General features: G+C 41.4%; 1 protein-coding gene across 1 annotated transcript in view; it reads right to left on the reverse strand.

Annotated features, from left to right (window-relative positions):
- Nucleotides 1-21,258, reverse strand: part of C1H8orf89 (chromosome 1 C8orf89 homolog) — a 116,617-nt gene that overhangs the window by 33,775 nt on the left and 61,584 nt on the right. The window contains exons 3-5 of the mRNA XM_030215554.1: nt 16,475-16,641; nt 14,152-14,305; nt 2,971-3,060 (exon numbers count right to left, since the gene is read on the reverse strand). Coding sequence (XP_030071414.1) covers nt 2,971-3,060; nt 14,152-14,305; nt 16,475-16,641 — 411 coding nt within the window. The remainder of the gene's footprint in view (nt 1-2,970; nt 3,061-14,151; nt 14,306-16,474; nt 16,642-21,258) is intronic.

The raw sequence follows: 21,258 nt of genomic DNA on the forward strand, positions 1-21,258 counted from the left end.
GATGCAGAGGCCCGATGCCTCGATGCACTCGATGCAGGGGCGGCCGAGGAAGATGGTCTGGACGCTGACGACGTCGATGCACTCGAAGATCCCGGTGCCGATGCCGACGAAGAGCCCGAGAACAACACGTTCCACTGGGCTAGTCTCGCTACCTGAGTCCGCCTTTGAAGCAGGGAACACAGACTGCAGTTCTGAGGGCGGTGCTCGGCCCCCAGACACTGAAGACACGACGAGTGTCGATCAGTGAGCGAGATAACCCGGGCGCACTGGGTGCACTTCTTGAAGCCGCTGGAAGGCTTCGATGTCATGGGCGGAAAAATCACGCCGGCGAAATCAAAAGCCGAAATGGCGAAATTTGAAGCACCAAAATTTAGAGGGAGAAAAATCTCGACCGAGGCCAAAAAGAGGCCTACCCCGACGACGAAAGAAAACTTACCGGGGCAAAAAGCTGGAAGTACGGGGAGGATTTACACGAAACCCGGCGGGGGGTTTCCGGAGCACTTCCCGACTAAGAGAAAACTTTCCCGAAGGAAAAAAACACGCTCAAAATAAATTGGACGCGCGAAGGTCGACTTTCCGGGGCTCGACACGGCGAAAACACGACCGTACCGAGTGCGGACAAAAGAAGACTGGCCGGCTCGAGCCGGTTTCGGGCGGGAAGACGGCCGCGCATGCGCGGTGCGCGCAGGCGCGCGAGGGCTAGCAAAGGACTTTGCTAGTGAAGTTTCCGATTGGAGGGGCTGCCGTGGACGTCACCCATCAGTGAGAACAAGCAGCCTGCTTGTCCTCGGAGAATAAAGGTTATCCATCTGGCTATACAAGAATTGATCTTCCTTAGGTCACGTGGAGGGGCATAATCGAACGGGATGCCCACGTTTTCCTGAGGACGTCCTCGCAGGACGTCCCAGCGAAGGGGCGGAGAAACCCGTATTACCGAAACAAGATGGCCATCCATCTTTCGTTTTGATAATACGGTCAGGGACGCCCAAATCTCAACATTTAGGTTGGGGAACTGAAGAACTGAGTTTGATTCCCACTTCAGACACAGGCAGCTCCTTGTGATTCTGGGCAAGTCACTTAACCCTCCATTGCCCAAGGTACAAATAAGTACCTGTATACAATATGTAAGCCGCATTGAGCCTACCATGAGTGGGAAAGCGCGGGGTACAAATGTAACAAAAAAAAAAAACCTTGGAGATGGTTGTCCCCGGTTTTCGGTGAGAAAGGAAACCGAGGACGCCCATCTCAGAAACAACCAAATCCAAACCATTTGGTCATGGGAGGAGCCAGCATTCGTAGTGCACTGGTCCCCCTGACATGCCAGGACACCAACCGGGCACCCTAGGGGGCACTGCAGTGGACTTCAGAAATTGCTCCCAGGTGCATAGGCCCCTTACCTTGGGTGCTGAGCCCCCCCCAAACCCCACTCACCACAACTATACAACACTACCATAGCCCTAAGGGGTGAAGGGGGGCACCTACATGTGGGTACAGTGGGTTTCTGGTGGGTTTTGAAGGGCTCACATTTACCACCACAAGTGTAACAGGTGGGGGGGATGGGCCTGGGTCCGCCTGCCTGAAGTGCACTGCACCCACTAAAACTACGCCAGGGACCTGCATACTGCTGTCAGGGAGCTGGGTATGACATTTGAGGCTGGCAAAAAATATTTTTAAAGTTTTTTTAGGGTGGGAGGGGGTTAGTGACCACTGGGGGAGTAAGGGGAGGTCATCCCCAATTCCCTCCGGTGGTCATCTGGTCAGTTCGGACAGCTTTTTGAGGCTTGGTCGCAAGACAAAATGGACCAAGTAAAGTCGGCCAAGTGCTCGTAAGGGACGCCCTTCTTTTTTCCATTATCGGCCGAGGACGCCCATGTGTTAAGCACGCTCCAGTCCCGCCTTCGCTGTGCTTCCGACACGCCCCCCCGGGAACTTTGGTCGTCCCCACGACGGAAAGCAGTTGAGGAATCCCAAAATCGGCTTTCGATTATGCCGATTTGGGAGAGGGACGCCCATATCCTGATTTGTGTCGAAAGATGGGTGTCCTTCTCTTTCGAAAATAAGCCTGAAAACGTTTTTTAATATAACACCTTTGTAACTTGTGCACATATCTTAAGTCTTACCTTTTACATTTTTGTTTCTCTTTGTTACAGCCTTTTTATATTAGACACTATTTCTTAAATTACACAATGTTTTGAATTTACACATATGCTTTAAGATTGTCTGTTTATAATTTACATTTAATATTTTATATTATATTGGATAGGCTCCTGTTTTTGTCCCAGCTTTGAGTTGAAGCAGTTAATTTATTATGTTTTATTTATAGATTCATTGTTAGTATTGTAATTTATTATCTTTTTATGTATATTCATGTATTATGTATGATCCTTATATGTTTTTATACTCCTGAAGCAGGCCTGTGGCCGAAACACAGATCTGTGTCGCGTCTGCAATAAAGTTTATTTTTGTTCAACTCAGTTGCCCCAGTCTCTGGAGTCACTGGTTCACTTCCCACTCTCTTTGTGTATTCTCTTCGTGGGATTTTGTTGTTCATCCACCTAGGTGGATTGCCAAACCATGACCATTGTCATCTCCACATAGTGCAGATTTACAAGTATAAAACTACCTTTCTAAAATCTGGTTTGCCATATGTATCTGAGTTACACATGTAAATCTTGAATAAGGCTTCTAAAATGACTACCCTAATTCTCATCCAAGTGATAGCAATCAACAGTATACTAATCTTCATCATGTTGAAGCAAATTCAGTATATAGTACAACGGCTGATTTAGTTATCAGCATCATGTTCTTTAGTACCTACTGTTCCTGCTTGAGAACTGATCAAGCTCTGCTGACAATGTGAGATTTTATCAAGTCAGGGTTAAATTAGTACAGCTGCAGGCCACATATACAACCAGAATGACAGTCCTAAACTAAATCATTATATAAAATCAGTAGGAAAAAAATATATACCTGTTTTCAATAAACCCATTTTTTGGATTCTGTGATGAGGTAGTAGGTAAATAACCCGTAGTAGAACTTGTCCCATATCCATTACAAAAGCTAAAATAAATAGATAAATTAATTAAAATCCATGCCATACCTTTTTTCTAATCTCTCATTCTTAGTATACATCCTATTGGTTTTCACCCAAAATATTTGCAACAGAAAAGCATGCAACATTCAATCTTAGTAACAAATTGTATTTCTATCACTCACAATTTATTGTAAGCCACACTGAACCCGCAAAGAGGTGGGAAAATGTGGGATACAAATGCAATAAATAAAAATACTAATACTACTTCTAATCATTTATATAGTGCTACTAGATGTATGCAATTCTGTACACATTATATGCAGATACTTTTTCTGTCCCTAGAGGGCTCACAATCTAGGCTTTTGTACCTGGGGCTATGGAGGGTTAAGTGACTTGCCCAAGGAACTGCAGTGGGAATTGAACCCAGGTTGCCAGGATCAAAGCCCCTGCACTAACCATTAGGCCACTCCTCCTCTCCTTTTAAAACAGAGATGTGTGTAGCTTGGCCAGTGTCAATAAAGCTCCACCTACAAAAAAATGACTTAAAGCAGCAACTTTCCTGTCTTCTTAGTCATGTTGTTGTCAAGTACAAATAAGCTTTCAGCATACCTCTTTACTTTAATGTGTACAGTGCTGTGTACATCCAGTAGCACTATAGAAATGATTAGTAGTAGTAAAATTTTTGATATATGAAATTTAAAGTTTTTGAAAATTTGAAAAATTGGACCAATGATGAGTATGGCAAGTCATAGAGTAAGTTCACTATATGCAAAGAGTTGCTGCTGAGGTCCAGAGATGTAATGATCGGTACCAATATTATATAAAATTAATATTGATTGTGAATTGGTGATAAACACAGTGTTCTATTATAGTGATACCCCTCTACCTTATAGCATCAGCTTCATTCCAGGAGCAAAACAAATACGAAAAGTTCCTTATCAATCTTCCTGTTTAATTATTCCTCCATAATGAAGGGGATACAGGGGTTGGTTATCTATACTGAAAATCTGTCCAAGCAAGAGTCATTTTCCTTAGCTAAAAAATATCTCTATTAAAGGAGGGCTTAATTGCACTGTTCAAAATCTCTCTGTAGACTCAGTGTTCCTGGTGATTTAAACAACTTAAAAAAAACAAAACCTGGTATATTTGAAAGAAAAAGAATGGCAAAGCATTATGATGTAGTTAGACTAGAGGAAATCAGTAATCCCAGGACTTAAACTGGAGATCAAAAGGATTTTTTTTCATGATGTTTCAAAATTGGACTACGGAGTCACTATGTTTTTGTCTTGTAGAAGAAGTCACTAGTGCTCAGTAATCATAAGAATACATTTTGCTGAGAGTCATTTTGCCAGTGTTTGAACATAAATGGCTGGAATGTGCAGCTTCACATCCAGAAGAATTTTGTGCAGTGACAGACGTGCCCCAGAAGGTGGAGCTATGTGTTCAAAAGTTGAAGCCAGGGCTGCATGGCAATTTCATCAGGTGGCCTCAGGTCAATCAGTGTTTTTTCATCTCTGAAGAAAACAAGAAGGCTGAGCCTGAATTTCCCTGTGATCACACGCTGCAGGGAGTGGGGAACCCAACATGCCTAGAAGCTGCATGGATAAAGGAAGCATGCATGATTGTACAGATATTCTTAAACTGGTAGTGGTAGCCACCCGATAGAGTATAGTTTTTCAACCAGTGTGCCATGGCACACTGGTGTGCTGCGGGAGTTGGGTCAGCATAATTAGTGCCAAAATGGAGTAGGTTTTCTTGTCTCTAGTGGTTGGTGACAGGAAGCAGCAATTCATACAGTCTGCTTGCGCCATCCCCAGAGCCTTCCTACTTCCACATAGCTGGGAAGCGCCAACTGGGGTTGGCGCGAGCAGGCTGTATGTATTGCTGCCACTGACCACTACAGAGAAGAAAACCTTTAAAAGTACACTGGGGGGGGGGGGGGGGGGGGCTGTCAAGAGAGCAAAGGGAGATGCCTGGTGGAGAGGAGACAGAAGGGAAAGAGGTTGGAATATTTTTGTGGGCATGGGGGCAAGAGAAGGTAAATGCTGGACTATTTGTGAGGGTGAGGGGAAGAAGGTAAAATACTGGACCATGTGTGAGGCGGGGGGGGGGGCAAGGAAGAAGGTCAAATGCTGGACTATGTTGTGGGGGTGGGGTAGAAGGTCAAATGCTGGATCATATTGTGGGGGTGGGGTAGAAGGTAAACCGCTGGACCATATGTGGGGGTAGAGTAGAAGGTAAACTGCTAGACCATGTGTGGTGGTGTGCCTTGACAATTTTATCACCGTGTAACTGTACCATGAGACAAAAAAGACTGAAAATCTCTGTGATAGAGATATGGTAAAGAGTGACGGAGTAGCCTAGTGGATAGAGAGCACTGGGATTACAGCCAGTGAAGCCTGGTCCAAATCCTGCTACTGCTCCTGCTCCTTGTGATACTGAGAAAGTCACAAACTAGAGAGCTGCACAGGAACGGGGTTAGCAGGGTCCGCTCCAGATCCATGGGGATACTGCAGGAATGTAGGTGAGTTGAGCCTTGCCTCATCTCCCCTTCAGCCCTGAGTGCCCTCCCCAAATGTACCTCAGTACATCCTGGTGGTCTAGTAGCTTCTTAGGGCAGGAAAGATCCCCACTCTTTTCTGCCCACTACCGCTGATCCTCTCGCTGCTATCATTTCTTTAAATTGGCTGCCGAGACTTCACGGCAGCCTCACAAGTCTTGGGAGGTCACCGCTTGAAGTTCCAGCAGCCATTTTTAAAAATGGCAACAGCAAGAGGATCAGCGGCAGTGGACAGGAAAGAGTTGGTATCTTCACCAGGATGCACTGAAGTACATTCGGGGAGGGCACCCAGCGCTGAAGGAGAGGAAAGGTGGATGGACGGAGTCATGCCTGGGGGGGCATGGGTGGGAGGGAGAGAGGATGCTGTAAAAACAGTGCAGGGAGGGGGCTGTAAAAAGTTTTGTAAAGGGGATGTACATAAGTACATAAGTATTGCCATACTGGAAAAGACCAAAGGTCCATCAAGCCCAGTATCCGGTTTCCAACTGTGGCCAATCCAGGTCACAAATACCTGGCAAGATCCCCAAAAAGTACAAAACATTTTATACTGCTTATCCCAGAAATAGTGGATATTCCCCAACTCCATTTAATAATGGTCTATGGACTTTTCTTTAGGAAGCCATCCAAACCTTTTTTAAACTTCGCTAAGCTAACCGCCTTTACCACATTCTCTGGCAACGAATTCCAGAGTTTAATTACACGTTGAGTGATGAAAATTTTTCTCTGATTTGTTTTAAATTTACTACATTACCAAGATGGCGCAGGTGAACAGACGTGCGTCGTGAGAGCTCCCGTACCTCCGCTGTATGTTTGGCAGTGCGGCGCGTCCCCAGTGAAATGGGTAAAAGAAAGGGTAAAACCGGTACCCCTGCCTCCTTGGGACCGGTTGGGCACCCCACCTCGCGCCAATCTACTTTGGAGGCATATGGGATCCGGGCGCCGGAGACTCCAATGCCTACTTCAACTGCGCAAACATCCGCATACAGCAGTAGCGAGGGAGTGACGCTCAGTCCTCCTTCGCAAGGCCTAACCCCGCCGCAACCCGGAAGCAGTGTTGTTTTAAGCAGCGACCGCTTGAGGACGTCCGAAGTGGGCTTGTTCCCTACAGCGCTCGGAGGAGGCTTACTCGCTGAATCTTTCTCTGGAGAAACATCAACCGAGGGTTTGAGATCTACCTCGATGCCGTTGCTGCCCAGAGAAGGTATTTCCGGGGGAATTTGTGGTTTGGAAAAACCGGCCTCAGTCACAATTGACATGCTCTGGAATGTCATACAGAGGCTTGACTCATCCTTAATAAAAATCTCTGAATCTCTTCAAGGAGAGACTCAGGAATTAAGAAATAATTTTCAACAATTATCCAGTAAAGTAGAGGGAAATACAGACGGTTTAAAAAAGCTGGAAATTGAAATGGTATCTTCAAAAGAAACTACAACAGCACTAATTAAGGAAAGAAATGTAGTTGCTAGAAAATATGAGTTCCTTGAGAACCAACTCAGGAAGAACAATTTACGATTATTGAATTTTCCTGTTACAACATTTATTTCCCCAATGGAGCTGCTAAAGAAATATTTCTTACAAATTCTGAGTTTTACAAATGACAATTTCCCACCAGTGACAAAAGCTTATTATGTTAAAGGAAAAAGTGTGATTGAAAAACTACCAAATGCAGGTGAAGAACCTTTAAACGTAACAGAACTCTTAGAATCCTCTGTGATAACAGAGAGAGCTACTTTATTGGTATCCTTCGCTTTTGAACTGGATAAAATTAACGTTCAACGTATATATTTCCAACATATGAAAGAAGATTTCATGGGGGGACAGATAAAAATTTTTCCTGATTTATCATGGGAAACCCAGTCAAGGAGGAAAAAGCTTTTGGCCTTTAGGGCAAGAGTTTTAGCCCTAGGGGGATCTTTCTTTATTAAGTTCCCATGTAAATGCTTAATTTCTAATGAGTCTAATAATTTTCTTTTTACCGACCCCATGAAACTTCAAGAATTTGTAATTGCTAAAGAAAGTTTGAGAAATCCCTCTGGGGCAATTAACCAGAATAATGCTGCTGTTTGATTGTATAGTTGGTTTAACCTCTGTTCAATAATTTAAGATGATATTGTGTTTAAGTACAATTTCTGATTCTTGGATCCTACCGGTTGTGGTTTTTGAAAATAAGAATACTTTCCTGTATGCCATTTTCAGTAATGATTTAATTTCTAATAATTTCTGTTATTACGTTCTTTGGTGAATGTTATATGTAAAACTAATAAAGAAATCAAACATAAATTTACTACATTATAGCTTCATCGCATGCCCCCTAGTCCTAGTATTTTTGGAAAGCGTAAACAGACGCTTCACATCTACCCGTTCAACTCCACTCATTATTTTATAGATCTCTATCATATCTCCCCTCAGCCGCCATTTCTCCAAGCTGAAGAGTCCTAGCCTCTTTAGCCTTTCTTCATAGGGAAGTCGTTGAATCCCCTTTATCATTTTCGTCGCCCTTCTCTGCACCTTTTCTAATTCCACTATATCTTTTTTGAGATGCAGCGACCAGAATTGAACACGATATTCGAGGTGCGGTCGCACCATGGAGCGATACAAGGGCATTATCACATCCTCATTTTTGTTTTCCATTCCTTTCCTAATAACACCTAACATTCTATTTGCTTTCTTAGCCGCAGCAGCACACTGAGCAGAAGGTTTCAACGTATCATCAACGACGACACTTAGATCCCTTTCTTGGTCCGTGATTCCTAACGCAGAACCTTGCATGACGCAGCTATAATTTGGGGTCCTCTTTCCCACAAGCATCACTTTGCAGTTGCTCACATTAAACATCATCTGCCATTTAGACGCCCAGTCTCCCAGTCTCGTAAGGTCCTCTTGTAATTTTTCACAATCCTCCCGCGATTTAACGACTTTGAATAACTTTGTGTCATCAGCAAATTTAATTACCGCACTAGTTACTCCCATCTCTAGGTCATTTATAAATATGTTAAAAAGTAGCAGTCCCAGCACAGACCCCTGGGGAACCCCACTAACTACCCTTCTCCATTGAGAATACTGACCATTTAACCCTACTCTCTGTGTTCTATCTTTTAACCAGTTTTTAATCCACAACAGAACACTACCTCCTATCCCATGACTCTCCAATTTCCTCTGGAGTCTTTTATGAGGTACTCTGTCAAACGCCTTCTGAAAATCCAGATACACAATATCGACCAGCTCTCCTTTATCCACATGTTTGTTCACCCCTTCAAAGAAATGTAGTAGATTGGTGAGGCAAGATTTCCCTTCACTAAATCCATGATGATTTTCTTTCATTAATCCATGCGTTTGAATATGCTCTGTAATTTTGTTCTTAATAATAGTCTCTACCATTTTGCCAGGCACCGACATCAGACTCACCAGTCTATAATTTCCTGGATCTCCTCTGGAACCTTTTTTTAAAAATCGGCGTTACATTAGCCACCCTCCGATCTTCTGGTACCACGCTCAATTTTAAGGATAAATTACATATTACTAACAGCAGCTCCGCAAGCTCAGTTTTCAGTTCTATCACTACTCTGGGATGAATACCATCCGGTCCAGGAGATTTGCTACTCTTCAGTTTGTAGAACTGCCCCATTACATCCTCCAGGTTTACAGAGAATTCATTAAGTTTCTCAGACACATCAGCTTCGAATACCATTTCTACCCAAATCTTCCTTGGTGAAGACTGAAGCAAAGAATTCATTTAATCTTTCCGCTACGGCTTTGTCTTCCCTGATCGCCCCTTTTACTCCTCGGTCATCTAGTGGTCCAACCGATTCTTTTGCCGGCTTCCTGCTTTTAATATACGTTAAAAAAATTTTTTACTATGTGTTTTTGCCTCCAACGCAATTTTTTCAAAGTCCCTCTTAGCCTTCCTTATCAGTGCTTTGCATTTGACTTGACATTCCTTATGCTGTTTCTTATTATTTTCAGTCGGTTCCTTCTTCCATTTTCTGAAGAATTTTCTTTTAGCTCTAATAGCTTCCTTCACCTCACTTTTTAACCACACTGGCTGTCGTTTGGTCTTCCATCCTCCTTTTTTAATACGCAGAATATATTTGGCCTGGGATTCCAGGATGGTGTTTTAGAACAGCATCCACACTGATGTAAATTTTTGACCCTTGCAGTCACTCCTCTAAGTTTTTTTTTCACCATTCTCATTTTATCATAGTCTCCTTTTTTAAAGTTAAAAACTAACGTATTTGATTTCCTGTGTATACTTACTTCAAAGCTAATATCAAATCCGATCATATTATGATCACTGTTATCAAGCGGCCCAGCACCATTACCTCCCGCACCAGATCATGCGCTCCACTGAGGACTAGGTCTAGAATTTTTCCTTCTCTCGTCGGCTCCTGTACCAGCTGCTCCATAAAACTGTCCTTGATTTCATCAAGGAATTTTACCTCCCTACCGTGTCCCGATGTTACATTTACCCAGTCAATATTGGGTAATTGAAATCACCCATTATTATTGTGTTGCCCAGTTTGTTTGCATCCCTAATTTCCTTTAACATTTTTGCATCCATCTGTTCATCCTGGCCAGGCAGACGGTAGTACACTCCTATCACTATCTTTTTCCCCTTTACACATGGAATTTCAATCCACAGTGATACCAAGATGTGTTTTGTTTCCTGCAGAATTTTCAATCTATTTGATTCAAGACTCTCCTTAATATACAATGCTACCCCTCCACCAATTCAATCCACCCTATCACTACGATATAATTTGTACTCCGGTATGACAGTGTCCCACTGCTAATCCTCCTTCCACCAGGTCTCAAGGATGCCTATTATATCTAATTTTTCATTTAGTGCAATATATTCTAACTCTCCCATCTTATTTCTTAGGCTCCTGGCATTTGCATATACACATTTCAAACTATGTTTGTTGTTCCTATTTATGTCATGCTTAGTACTTGATAGTATTAATTTGCAATCTTTTGTCCGATTTTTATTTTTATTTAAGGACACCTGATCTACTACGGTCTCTTTTGCAACCTCACTACCGGGATTCTCTATCTTCCCTGTTTTGGTGATATCTTTGAAAGATACCTTATCCCGAACCACGTGCTTTTGAGCGACTGTCGGCCTTCCCCCCCTCCCTCCCCGTTTCTAGCTTAAAAGCTGCTCTAGCTCCTTTTTAAATTCCAATGCCAGCAGCCTGGTCCCACCCTGGATGGGCGGGAAAGGAAGGGGGGGCAAGCATGGTTGCTTTTTTGGAAATGTTTTTCTTTTTTAATTTTTTTATTTAACAGGGTATAGAAGAAAATGCATTTATGTATTTCACTGCTTATAGAATCTGTCTTTCTTGGGTAGGAGTCAAAGTGATTATGTGGCAAGGTGTGATGTGACGCGGTGCAGAGGGGGTGGGACTGGGTGGGGATGGAGGAGATTACTTGTGGAGGGGAAGAGTGGGGACGGGTTAGATTTCCATCCCCGTGCAATTTTCTAACTTAAACCCTTCAATTTTCTCAAGGCACAAACTTAGATTGTAAACCCTCCAAGGACACAGAAATACCTAGTGTACCTTGAGCTCCTACTGAAGCTAAATTCAAACAAATAATAATCACAAAAATAAATCATCCTAAGATACATCTGATCTGCTGACTGGTAAGAAAGCATTTATAATAGAAAAACACCAGAAATATTAGGATCATTGCCCTGTCAAGCAGGTATTGCTGGAATAAGTCTGAAATATGCACCTGGAAGGGTAGAGGGCAAGTTTTACCTTCAGTCCATAAAATGTAGAGCAACTTTATAACACTATGTTGAGTCTTTTTTTTTTTTTTTTAAACAACGTGATCTTCGTGGTCTTACAAATATGGTTAGTATATCATGACGCCAAGTAAATCAAAATGCTATTGTGCTGTTCATTATTAGAACACTTTGCTAGTATTACCAGTTAGACCCAAAATATAATTACATTACCTTTTCAGCTAGTCATTCCTAAAAGTAAGCACAGTGCAAGCAGGAGCTTATTTATAGAACAGGCATGGTCAGGAGCAGGAGAGGAGTTTGGGCAGAGCATGGATAATCATATTTTTCCTGCAGTTGTTGGACCGTCATGCATGTACTGTACCTTATATAACTGATGTACATCTATTTGAGAATCAAGTATAGCACTTGGAATGCTTTTTTAACTATCTGATTCTGTGTGTTCACATCTTTTACTAGGTAACATAGTAGTATGATCTCTCAATTCTGTGGCCTTCTTTGTGGTTGAATCCACAAATACAGATTGGTGAAACAACTGGACTTAATTAAAACATGACGCTTATTGAATCCTTATGTTCACATCCAGTTTCTTAGCTAGGCTACTGAGCTAGGGCTACTGAGACCAAAGATCTAGATATTGATCCTCTGTCCTCTGAGCAGGTGCAAGTTGTGATTAACTGCACCTGACAACTTCCAGAACTGGTTCAGGGTGCTGCAATTGCTGAGGGGGGAAGAATTTGTTGAAGCTGATAAGGGTAAAGCTGAACTGCTAAACAAATATTTCTGTTCAGTGTTCACAGATGAAAGGCCAGAGGTGGGCCCAAAGAAGACAAATGCTAATGAGGATGATGTATGGTACACCTGGTCCGATACTCAGAAGACTGAGTTCGTGAGGAGCTGACAGAATTAAAAGTATACAAAGTGATGGGGCCTGATTGGATACATCAGAGGTTACTCAGAACTTGGAGAAGTTCTGGTGGCTCTGTGTCTGACCTGTTCAATGCTTCCCTAGAATCTGGAGTGGTCCCGGAGGACTGGAGAAGGGTGGATGCGGTCCTTCTACACACAAGCGGAAGAAGGAGGTTGCGAATTACAGACCTGTCAGTCTGACCTCAATGGTGAGTAAACTAATGGAATCACTTCTAAAGCGGAGGACTGTGAGGTTTCTCAAACTGAAAGTACTGCAGGACCTGAGGCAGCATGGTTTCACTAGAGGCAGATCTTGTCAAACAAATCCGATTGACTTCTTTGACTGGGTAACCAAACAGCTGGACATGGAAGGGGCACTAGATGTGGTGTACTTAGACTTTAGCAAAGCCTTTGACTCGGTTCTGCACAGGCGACTGATATATAAACTGAGTGCCCTCGGTATGGGACCTAAAGTGACTGACTGGGTTGAAAACTGGTTCAACGGAAGGAGACAGAGGGTAATGGTAAATGGAGTTTGCTTTCAGGAAAAGAATGTTACAAGTTGTGTACCGCAGGGGGTCAGGTCCTTGGGCCAGCTCTTTTTAACATCTTTGTGAGTGATATTACGGAAGGGTTAAGTGACTTGCCCAAGACCACAAGGAGCAGCAGTGGGATTTGAACCGGACACCTCAGGGTATCAATACCGGTGCTCTAACCACTAGGCCACTCCTTTACGCTCCGTCTAGCCTGGATTTGAATAGGCCAAAGATGGAGCATAAAGTCCACCTTTCTGAGGCTGCTTTTAACTCTTAACCCTTTTAGTTTGTTTTAATCATTCCCACAATAAGTAACTCCTTAAATCCTTATTTGTCCTGTTTGTCTATCTTGCAAGATCTGTCAAGAAGGAACTGTGTTTTACTTGTTTTGTGTATAGCACTGCTTATCTTTAGTACCACTATAGAAATAAGTAGTAGTAAGTTGCATTTACTGATCTCTATATCCAATTCACATATATTTACAGGCACATATACATTCACATATAGTAAAAGAGACGTCAAAACCAGGAACATCTATGGATTTTATGGTATTTTGGTTCTAGAGATTGTCAACAGTGAAAGTTAAGGACCATGGCTGGCCTTCATCAGAAGCTAGAATCACATGTCCATTTTTAATTAAGGTTACCATGCCTCCAGATGGAGAGACAGATGGACTGAACCACCACATATGTACTTTTCAAACATGTTTAAACACAATAAAAATGAAGTAGCCTGTCATTAAAAAAAAAAAGCCATCAGTGGGCGGCACTATTATTTGTTCCCAATATAAAAAAACAATGCACCATGAGACAGTTTGATCTATTCATCTATCTATTAGGACACTCCAGCAGTGCAAACAAAGCTTTGCAACACATTCATTTTATTTCTCTTAGCCACCAAAAGAAACAAACACTGTCTTCATACAATGAATCTACCATGGCACTAGGTAGAAGCTTGAATGCTTCACTTTGCTGTTTAGGACAGCTGGGTCAAGCTAGGAAAGTTTATTACACACTCAACACAGATCTGTGTTTCAGCCACAGGCCTGCCTCAGGAGTCTCTGTGATGTACATACAGGTACTATGCCGCTGAAAGACAGGGGGGGGGGGTGTCTTGAAAAAGACCTTCAGATGTTCACTCGTCGAAGCGTGTAACGAAACAGTATACACTGAATATTATCTGTGTCGAGTCTGTAATAAAGTTTCCTAGCTTGACCCAGCTTTCCCAGTCTCTGGAGTCATTGGTCCACTTCCCACTTTTCTTTTTTGTCTGTTGGTTACGTGGGATGTTGTTGTTCATCCATCCAGGTGGATTTCCTGTCCCTCACTTTGCTGTTTGTCACAATTCCGTCCCCCTGAAAGTGTACCTGATTTCATGTGTTTTAGGGCCATCACCAGCAAATCCTTTGCGTACATGTAATACAGGCATTTTATTTAGTTTGGCGCCCTGAATTCCTTCTACACAGTTTGGCATCATAACACTCTCTTTGGAGTCCTTCTGTCCCAGGCTTGACACATACACTGTTTAAAAAATAACCAGAATTAGAAAATGGTAAGGTGTTTCTAAAAAATTCCTAGTCAGAAACTTCAGGTTAAAGCAGCAAAGATTCTTGAAATACACAAAGACTTTAGGAAACCATTTAGCAGAAGGTGCATGAGTGCATTTAAAAAATTAGTTGTAGCAGCCTTGCATTGCCATTGAAGCAACAAAGCCATACACTGCACCAAACAGTGGCAAAAAAGTTAAGCACACCATGCACAGTGGCAACAAGGTTAAGCAATGCACATAATTACAAATTTACATCTGTGGAAGGTAATCAAGTAGAGACTTTGGATCTGTGATCACATATGAGACTCGGGAAACCAGCTTCATGTTCATTTTATTTGATATGCCTTGGGATTATGTAGCTATAACACAATCTCTGAATTGCTTTGTTTAAAAACATGTTAAAATGTTAACCTTTTTCATGTGTACCGTTCTTATTTTTTCCTTCTCCATCCATATTTTCTGCTGTCTCTCCCTCACCTTTCCCCGAACAATGCTGCTTTTAAGAGCTCTTGGATGTGTCAGCCACTTCTTCTCAAATGTGCTTTCAGTGCTACTGGTTAGCTGAAGAAACTATTACTAAAGCAGCACCTATATCTCCACCCCTCCTCCCTACCTAGGGATGCCACCTCTGTAGCATACCTTAGCCTGAATAACCCCTGTAAGATTACAGATCCAAATACGTATTTCCTGCACTGAAGCATAGAGCGCTAAATGGCTCATCATTACTGTCATTTTTACCTATGATTCCACTTACACATCCTGAGTCAGAGAGCACGTAATAAATCTAGGGTTAATAATATGAGTGATAAGATCCTCTTGAAGAAAATGAAAATTTTCAGAAAATGGATAACAAGATAAAAGATTTACATTTTCTCTCTTCATTGTCTGTGATATCCCAACAGGTTTTCACTGTGATTGAGCCCTCTGGAACTGGCAGTGAATGGCTAATCTGAACATTCTATTCTCTAAAGCAGGGCTTCCCAAACCTATCCTGGGGAACCCATAGCCAGTCAAGTTTTCAGGATACCCACAATGAATATACACAAGATCAATCTGCATACCCTGGAAACATTCATTGTGGGTATCCTGAAAATCTAACTAGGCGTGGGGTCCCAAGGGCAAGCTTGGGAAACCCTGCTCTAAAGGATGATACTGAATACTACGAAACAAAGGTGGCAAAATTAGCTAATGTTATTTATACTCTTGTGTCAACCACACCACCGAGCGCATGATTTGAAAGAAGGAGCAGAATATATAGCTGTATGTGCGTGCATATGTGTAAATTTACCCCTTTAATGGTAAAATAATGGCAGCTGGCAGCAAAAGTAGATATTAATATCTAGAACCCTATCAATGTATCCAACAGTACGTTCCCTATTAGCCAATCAGGGTGCACTATGTTTGCACAATATACAGTTACCAGAATTATCTGATCCACTTTGTTACATTTGCATGGTTTAACTACAGTTTGCCTGCTTCAGTAAGTTTAATTCCATATACAGTCAAATGTACTAGACTCTACTACCATATATACACAAGTTAAAGTGGCACTCCCCCTCCCACCTCCCCAAAAAAATCTGAATTGCCATTACAGTAGAAGTTTAATTTTTTACTGATAACTTTTAACGAATTCTGTTTAGGAAGCATACAGCACCTCGCCTTTCCAAGGCATGTGTCATTTTTGTCTTCCTTTGCTGCTCTCTATGTACAAGTTTTTGATCTACTAAGAGAATATAAGCAATTATAAGCCTAGCATAAATGCTTAGTTGGGTGCATAAATAGCATTACATTATAGCTGCAAAACTAAACAGCAGTTAATATCACCTACTGAACTGAAGCAAGAAAAAATGAAAAATAAACTAAATAGCACCTACTACTACTATAATAATAAATCTGTCAAGAATATGCAAAATTCCAGCTACACTAGTAACTATTGCATAGAATACTACTTTAAATACTGCATGTATTTTTTCATGTTTGGAAAATTACATGATTATTTTTATTTTGCAACCAAAATATAGGTGTCTGGACAAATCTCCAGAGTTAATTAATTTCTCTCAGTCACCAACAAGAATAAGACGTCCATTCTGTTGATTAATATTGTTCACAACTAAATCCATATATTAATGTAAAACATTCACCTCTTTCTTCACCAGGTGTTGGTAACATGACATTCCTCCAGTTTCCATCAATGGAAAACTGTTGAGGCTTTAATTCTTCAGGAATCTTACTAATTGGATATCTATGGCAAGGCGGCAGTCCGGTCACTTTCTGCTCTCCTCTCAAAGCCAGCGATGACAATGAGCATCTGTTTCAAATATTAAAAACAGAAATTAAAATGCACATAAACAATAACTGGAAACCATAATGCCAAGAATACCACCCCTAAGTCTGACAACAAACATTTTACCAACCCATCATGGTTGGTTTTTGTGGTTTCAAATATGAAAATACTAGCTAGGTTGCTAATTTGGAATAATGCTATGCAGTACACTAGCTCTTAGAATCTACTAATAATGCCATGCACACTACACCATCACAAAATCTCATAGCAATGGAGTTTGCCTTAAATACCATACCCTGAAAAGCCAAGTTATGCACCTGGTTCCACTGTGAGACCAGTCACTTGGAATGCCATCCACACACTTATTAATACAAAAAACAAAGGTCATAACAATAAACTGACTACTACAGTGGCTAATTCTGGCCTTACTACATTAACAGCATCAATAATTTACTTACCGTATTTTTCGGACTATAAGACGCACTTTTTCCCCCAAAATTTGGGAGGAAAATGGGGGGTGCGTCTTATAGTCCGAAGGTAGCGAGTTTGGATCGCCGTCCCCTACGTACGCGATGCCATGTTCCCTGGTGGTCTAGTGACGTCGGGGCAGGAAAGAGCCCCCTCTTTCCTGCCCATCGCGCTGCTCTCCGTGCTCCTGACTGCTTCCTGACGGTCTCGGCGAGATTCAAAATGGAATCTCGCCGAGACCGTCAGGAAGCAGTCAGGAGCACGGAGAGCAGCGCGATGGGCAGGAAAGAGGGGGCTCTTTCCTGCCCCGACGTCACTAGACCACCAGGGAACATGGCATCGCGTAAGTAGGGGACGGTGATCCAAAACTCGGACAAGACGCACCGGAGCACCTAGGTTTTAGAGGAGGGAAAAAGGAAAATTTTTTTCTCCTATTTCCCTCCTCTAAAACCTAGGTACGTCTTATGGTCCGGTGCGTCTTATAGTCCGAAAAATACGGTAATTATATTTGACAAAGAGTGTAACAAAAATGTGGCCACTTTTTTGCTTCTATTTTCTTTCCTAATTAGGACAAAATGGAGCACAAGGAAATAATATCTTTGATCAAAATGACCTTGCTATCATATATTCCATGTTTACTCTCGTGTTCTGAAGATGACCTTACAAAGGATTAATCAATTTAATCGCTGATCCTTTAGTTCAGGGAGGATCTCTACCACAGATTTACAGTGGTTATAGGAAGTCTATACATATTTTCTTCCAAAAATGTTGCCATAAAAATTGGAAGTAAAATCCAACAATGCAATATTTATTTCACATATTTTCACTTCCTACCTCCCCCCCCCCCCCAAGAACAGCCATGAAATATATATATATATATTCCAGAAAACCTTAGAAACAATAGAAAAATAGAAAAACAAACATGGAATAACTTAGATAGATGTGTGTCCAATCGCCTTACACTTCTGGACCAATCTGAAATACTTAAAAGTTCTGGTACAATCAATCACCCTCGAAAGAACACACCAAGTAAACTGACCCCACCTGTGTTAAACTGATCTGATTCATACAACAACAAACTCAGCATTTCCTGTTGATTCGCTCTGCCAGATAGTTAATTTCAAAGCAAAAACAGCCAGCTATAAGAATGAAGAAGCAGGCAAAAGAACTCTTGGACAAAGACATGAAAAGGCATAGATCAGGAGATAGGTATAAAATAATTAAGAAATCTTTGAATATCACTCAACAGATAGACAGCAAGCTCATTAGGTAGTAGAAGTTGTAATGGCACATCCAAAATTCTGTCTATATCAGGCCATCCCTCCAAACTGGGCAATAAAGCAAGCAGATGACTAACTAGAGAGGCAACCAAGAGGGAAATGGCAACTTTGAGAGGCTGGACAAAATGTGCATGTGACAATTTCTCAAATACTCCACAAATTTGGCCTCTATGGTAGGATGGAACGAAGGAAGGAAGCCATTACTCAAGTCTATAATGAATCTCATTTGAAATACAGAGGAATACTCAGAAGATACTGTAACCATAGGGCAAAAAGTTTTGTCCTCTGACAAAATCAAAATAGAATCTTTTGATCCTAATAAAAAGTTTTACGTCTGGTGCAAACACAATACAGCATATCGCCTACTGCAAAGTATGGTGGTGGTCAGCTCATATTATGAGAATGTTTCTTATCTACAGGCAATGGGGCACTTATTGGGGTAGAAGGAACAATCAATGTAGATAAGTAAAGAAAAGTCCTCTGTAAGAAAGATGACACAGGGACAAAGTTCACTTATCAGTATGACAATAACCCAAAGAACACAGTCAAATTTACACTGGAGTTGGTAAGAAACAAAACTTAAATGTCCCCAGTAAGAGCCCCAACTTAAACCCAATTGAAAATCAGCATGATTTGAAGACTACTGTCTATCAATCCACCCCATAAAAACCTGACACAGATTGAACAGTTTTGTAAAGAAAAATGATTTAATAGAGGCCAATCCCAACAAACTCTCAGGTGTAATTGCTGCCAGAGATGCCTCCAAAAGTACTGGCTCACGAGAGTGGAAACTTGTCCACTTGTTGCATTTGAGTTTTGATTTTGTGGTCCATGCTTTGTCCGCCAATAAAAACATCTCCCCTCCCCTCTAAAATGCATGAAGAATGATGTGTTGATAAATGGAAAATACTTATTTAAAAGCATGCAAGTCAGATTTTCTAGAACAACAAAATGTGAAAAGTGCAAGAGAGTGCTGACATTTTACAGTTATTATATATATGGATTCTGAGACAGCTCAGGAGTCTAATCCAGAAGCGTAAACTCACAGCATGAACAACAAATACTGCCTTGTGTCTTAATAGCTCATTAACTAGAATTTCTCTTTCCTTTAGGGTTTTTCCCCCCATCTTCAGGAACAAAGTGCTTTTCCTAGAAGACAGCTGCCATTTGATGGATGTTGCGGTGTCAGTTATTGGTTGGCTATGACATCCACACCAGTTTTCTTGAAATATATTTTCAGTGTGTCTTTGGGGAGTTTCCTTTGTCTGCCTGGGGATCTCTAAACATAAGTGGTCTAATTTAAAAAGTTTTCAATCTGACATATGCTCTACGGAAGTAATTTTATAAACCTTTATCATACTTAGACTGCTGATTTACACGTGTAAAAGCCCACTGATAAAATCAAGCAACACCTGAAAGCAAGCATGAGCATTACTTGTACAACAGGCATGCTCAGAGGAAGAGTTTTGCTGGAGTCACAATTTATATATGTATTTTATAAAACACACATATACCTTTTGTGCTAACATTTATGCTGCTTCCAATCAGGCACAAATGTCAGTGCCCACACTGTAGGTGCTATTTCTGAAGGATCTGTTCTAGTATTTCATCAAGACACATATGTGCCTCTACTTCTTTATGAAATAAGCACCTTCCTGCCTATTAACTTTAGCATCCCGTTATAAAATTACTGTCCACATGTCAAGCCCAGCAGAGCTGGTGCATCATGATCATCACTTGATGACTTTGGCTTCAGTGAAAACACCCGATCATCCAAAGCTATCTTGGATGGTACCTCTGTAGACTTGAGATAATGTCAGTAGATCACCCAAGTTTTACATTCATAGAGGAATATAGGAATGAAGATCTGATTCTTGGTTTATTCCATAGGTAATGATCAATAACACACGTTTCCCCAAATACAATACCTGTGAACTGAATTCTGTACAGAATGTTATCGTTTTTACTCAGAGGGATGATGACCAAGGTATGAGGTGTGTTCAACAATCCCAGAAGTTTATCTCTCAATGGTATATATTGGTAGATCATTAGTAAGTCTGGAGAAGGCTACTAAAGCAATTCAGTCTTTTCAGTTTATTTCAAAGCAATCAAGCATGTACTAGATTAGATGCATGATACTAGATCAAGTATGTCAGTGTGAACAAGGATGGCACAGTCTTCATCATACTGAAAGACAAAATTTGAATGCCTTGGCATTTTTAGTCCTCATGCAGAAACAAGATAAAGGATTGTCCATCCATTGTGCTGAATATTAATTCTGGTGTGAAGTCAGTATTTAATGAAGACTAAAATGACTAAGAAAGTGCAGAATGGATCTGAATGTTAAAACACCTTTGTTGAACACTGGTTTAGATGATGAATGGGTCCATCTCCAAACTATTGTAGACAATGGCAGGCATTCCATCATGAAATTGCTATAGGACCTTAATACATCTTGTGGGAAAGCCAAATTGACCAGCATTTTCCACATGAGTTTATGATTATTGGTGACAAAAGGCTTTGTCAAACCAAAACAAAGTTGCTTACCTTAAACAGGTGTTCTATGAGGACAAGAAGATATAAAACCTTACTGGTGAGTGATGTCATCTGACTAGCTCTTGAAGCTGTCATTGTCATATAGGGCCAACTACTAGCAATTGGAATACAGGAAAAGTCAGGTGGGCAAGTATTGTTAAAACTTATATCCTGCTATCCATGGAAAATGCCTGTTACAAATAAGCACCTTGCTTTCTCCAAGGACAAGCAGGATATGAAGTCCACACTTGTAGGAAACCCATGACGCAGCCTCAAGAGGTAAAACATGGCCACATCAGGTTGTATTTTAAAGTGGCAAGAATGAAAGGCTTTTAAACCACTGAAGACTTGTGTTCTG

Source organism: Microcaecilia unicolor, chromosome 1 (genome assembly GCF_901765095.1).
Source record: "Microcaecilia unicolor chromosome 1, aMicUni1.1, whole genome shotgun sequence".
Taxonomy (NCBI): domain Eukaryota; kingdom Metazoa; phylum Chordata; class Amphibia; order Gymnophiona; family Siphonopidae; genus Microcaecilia; species Microcaecilia unicolor.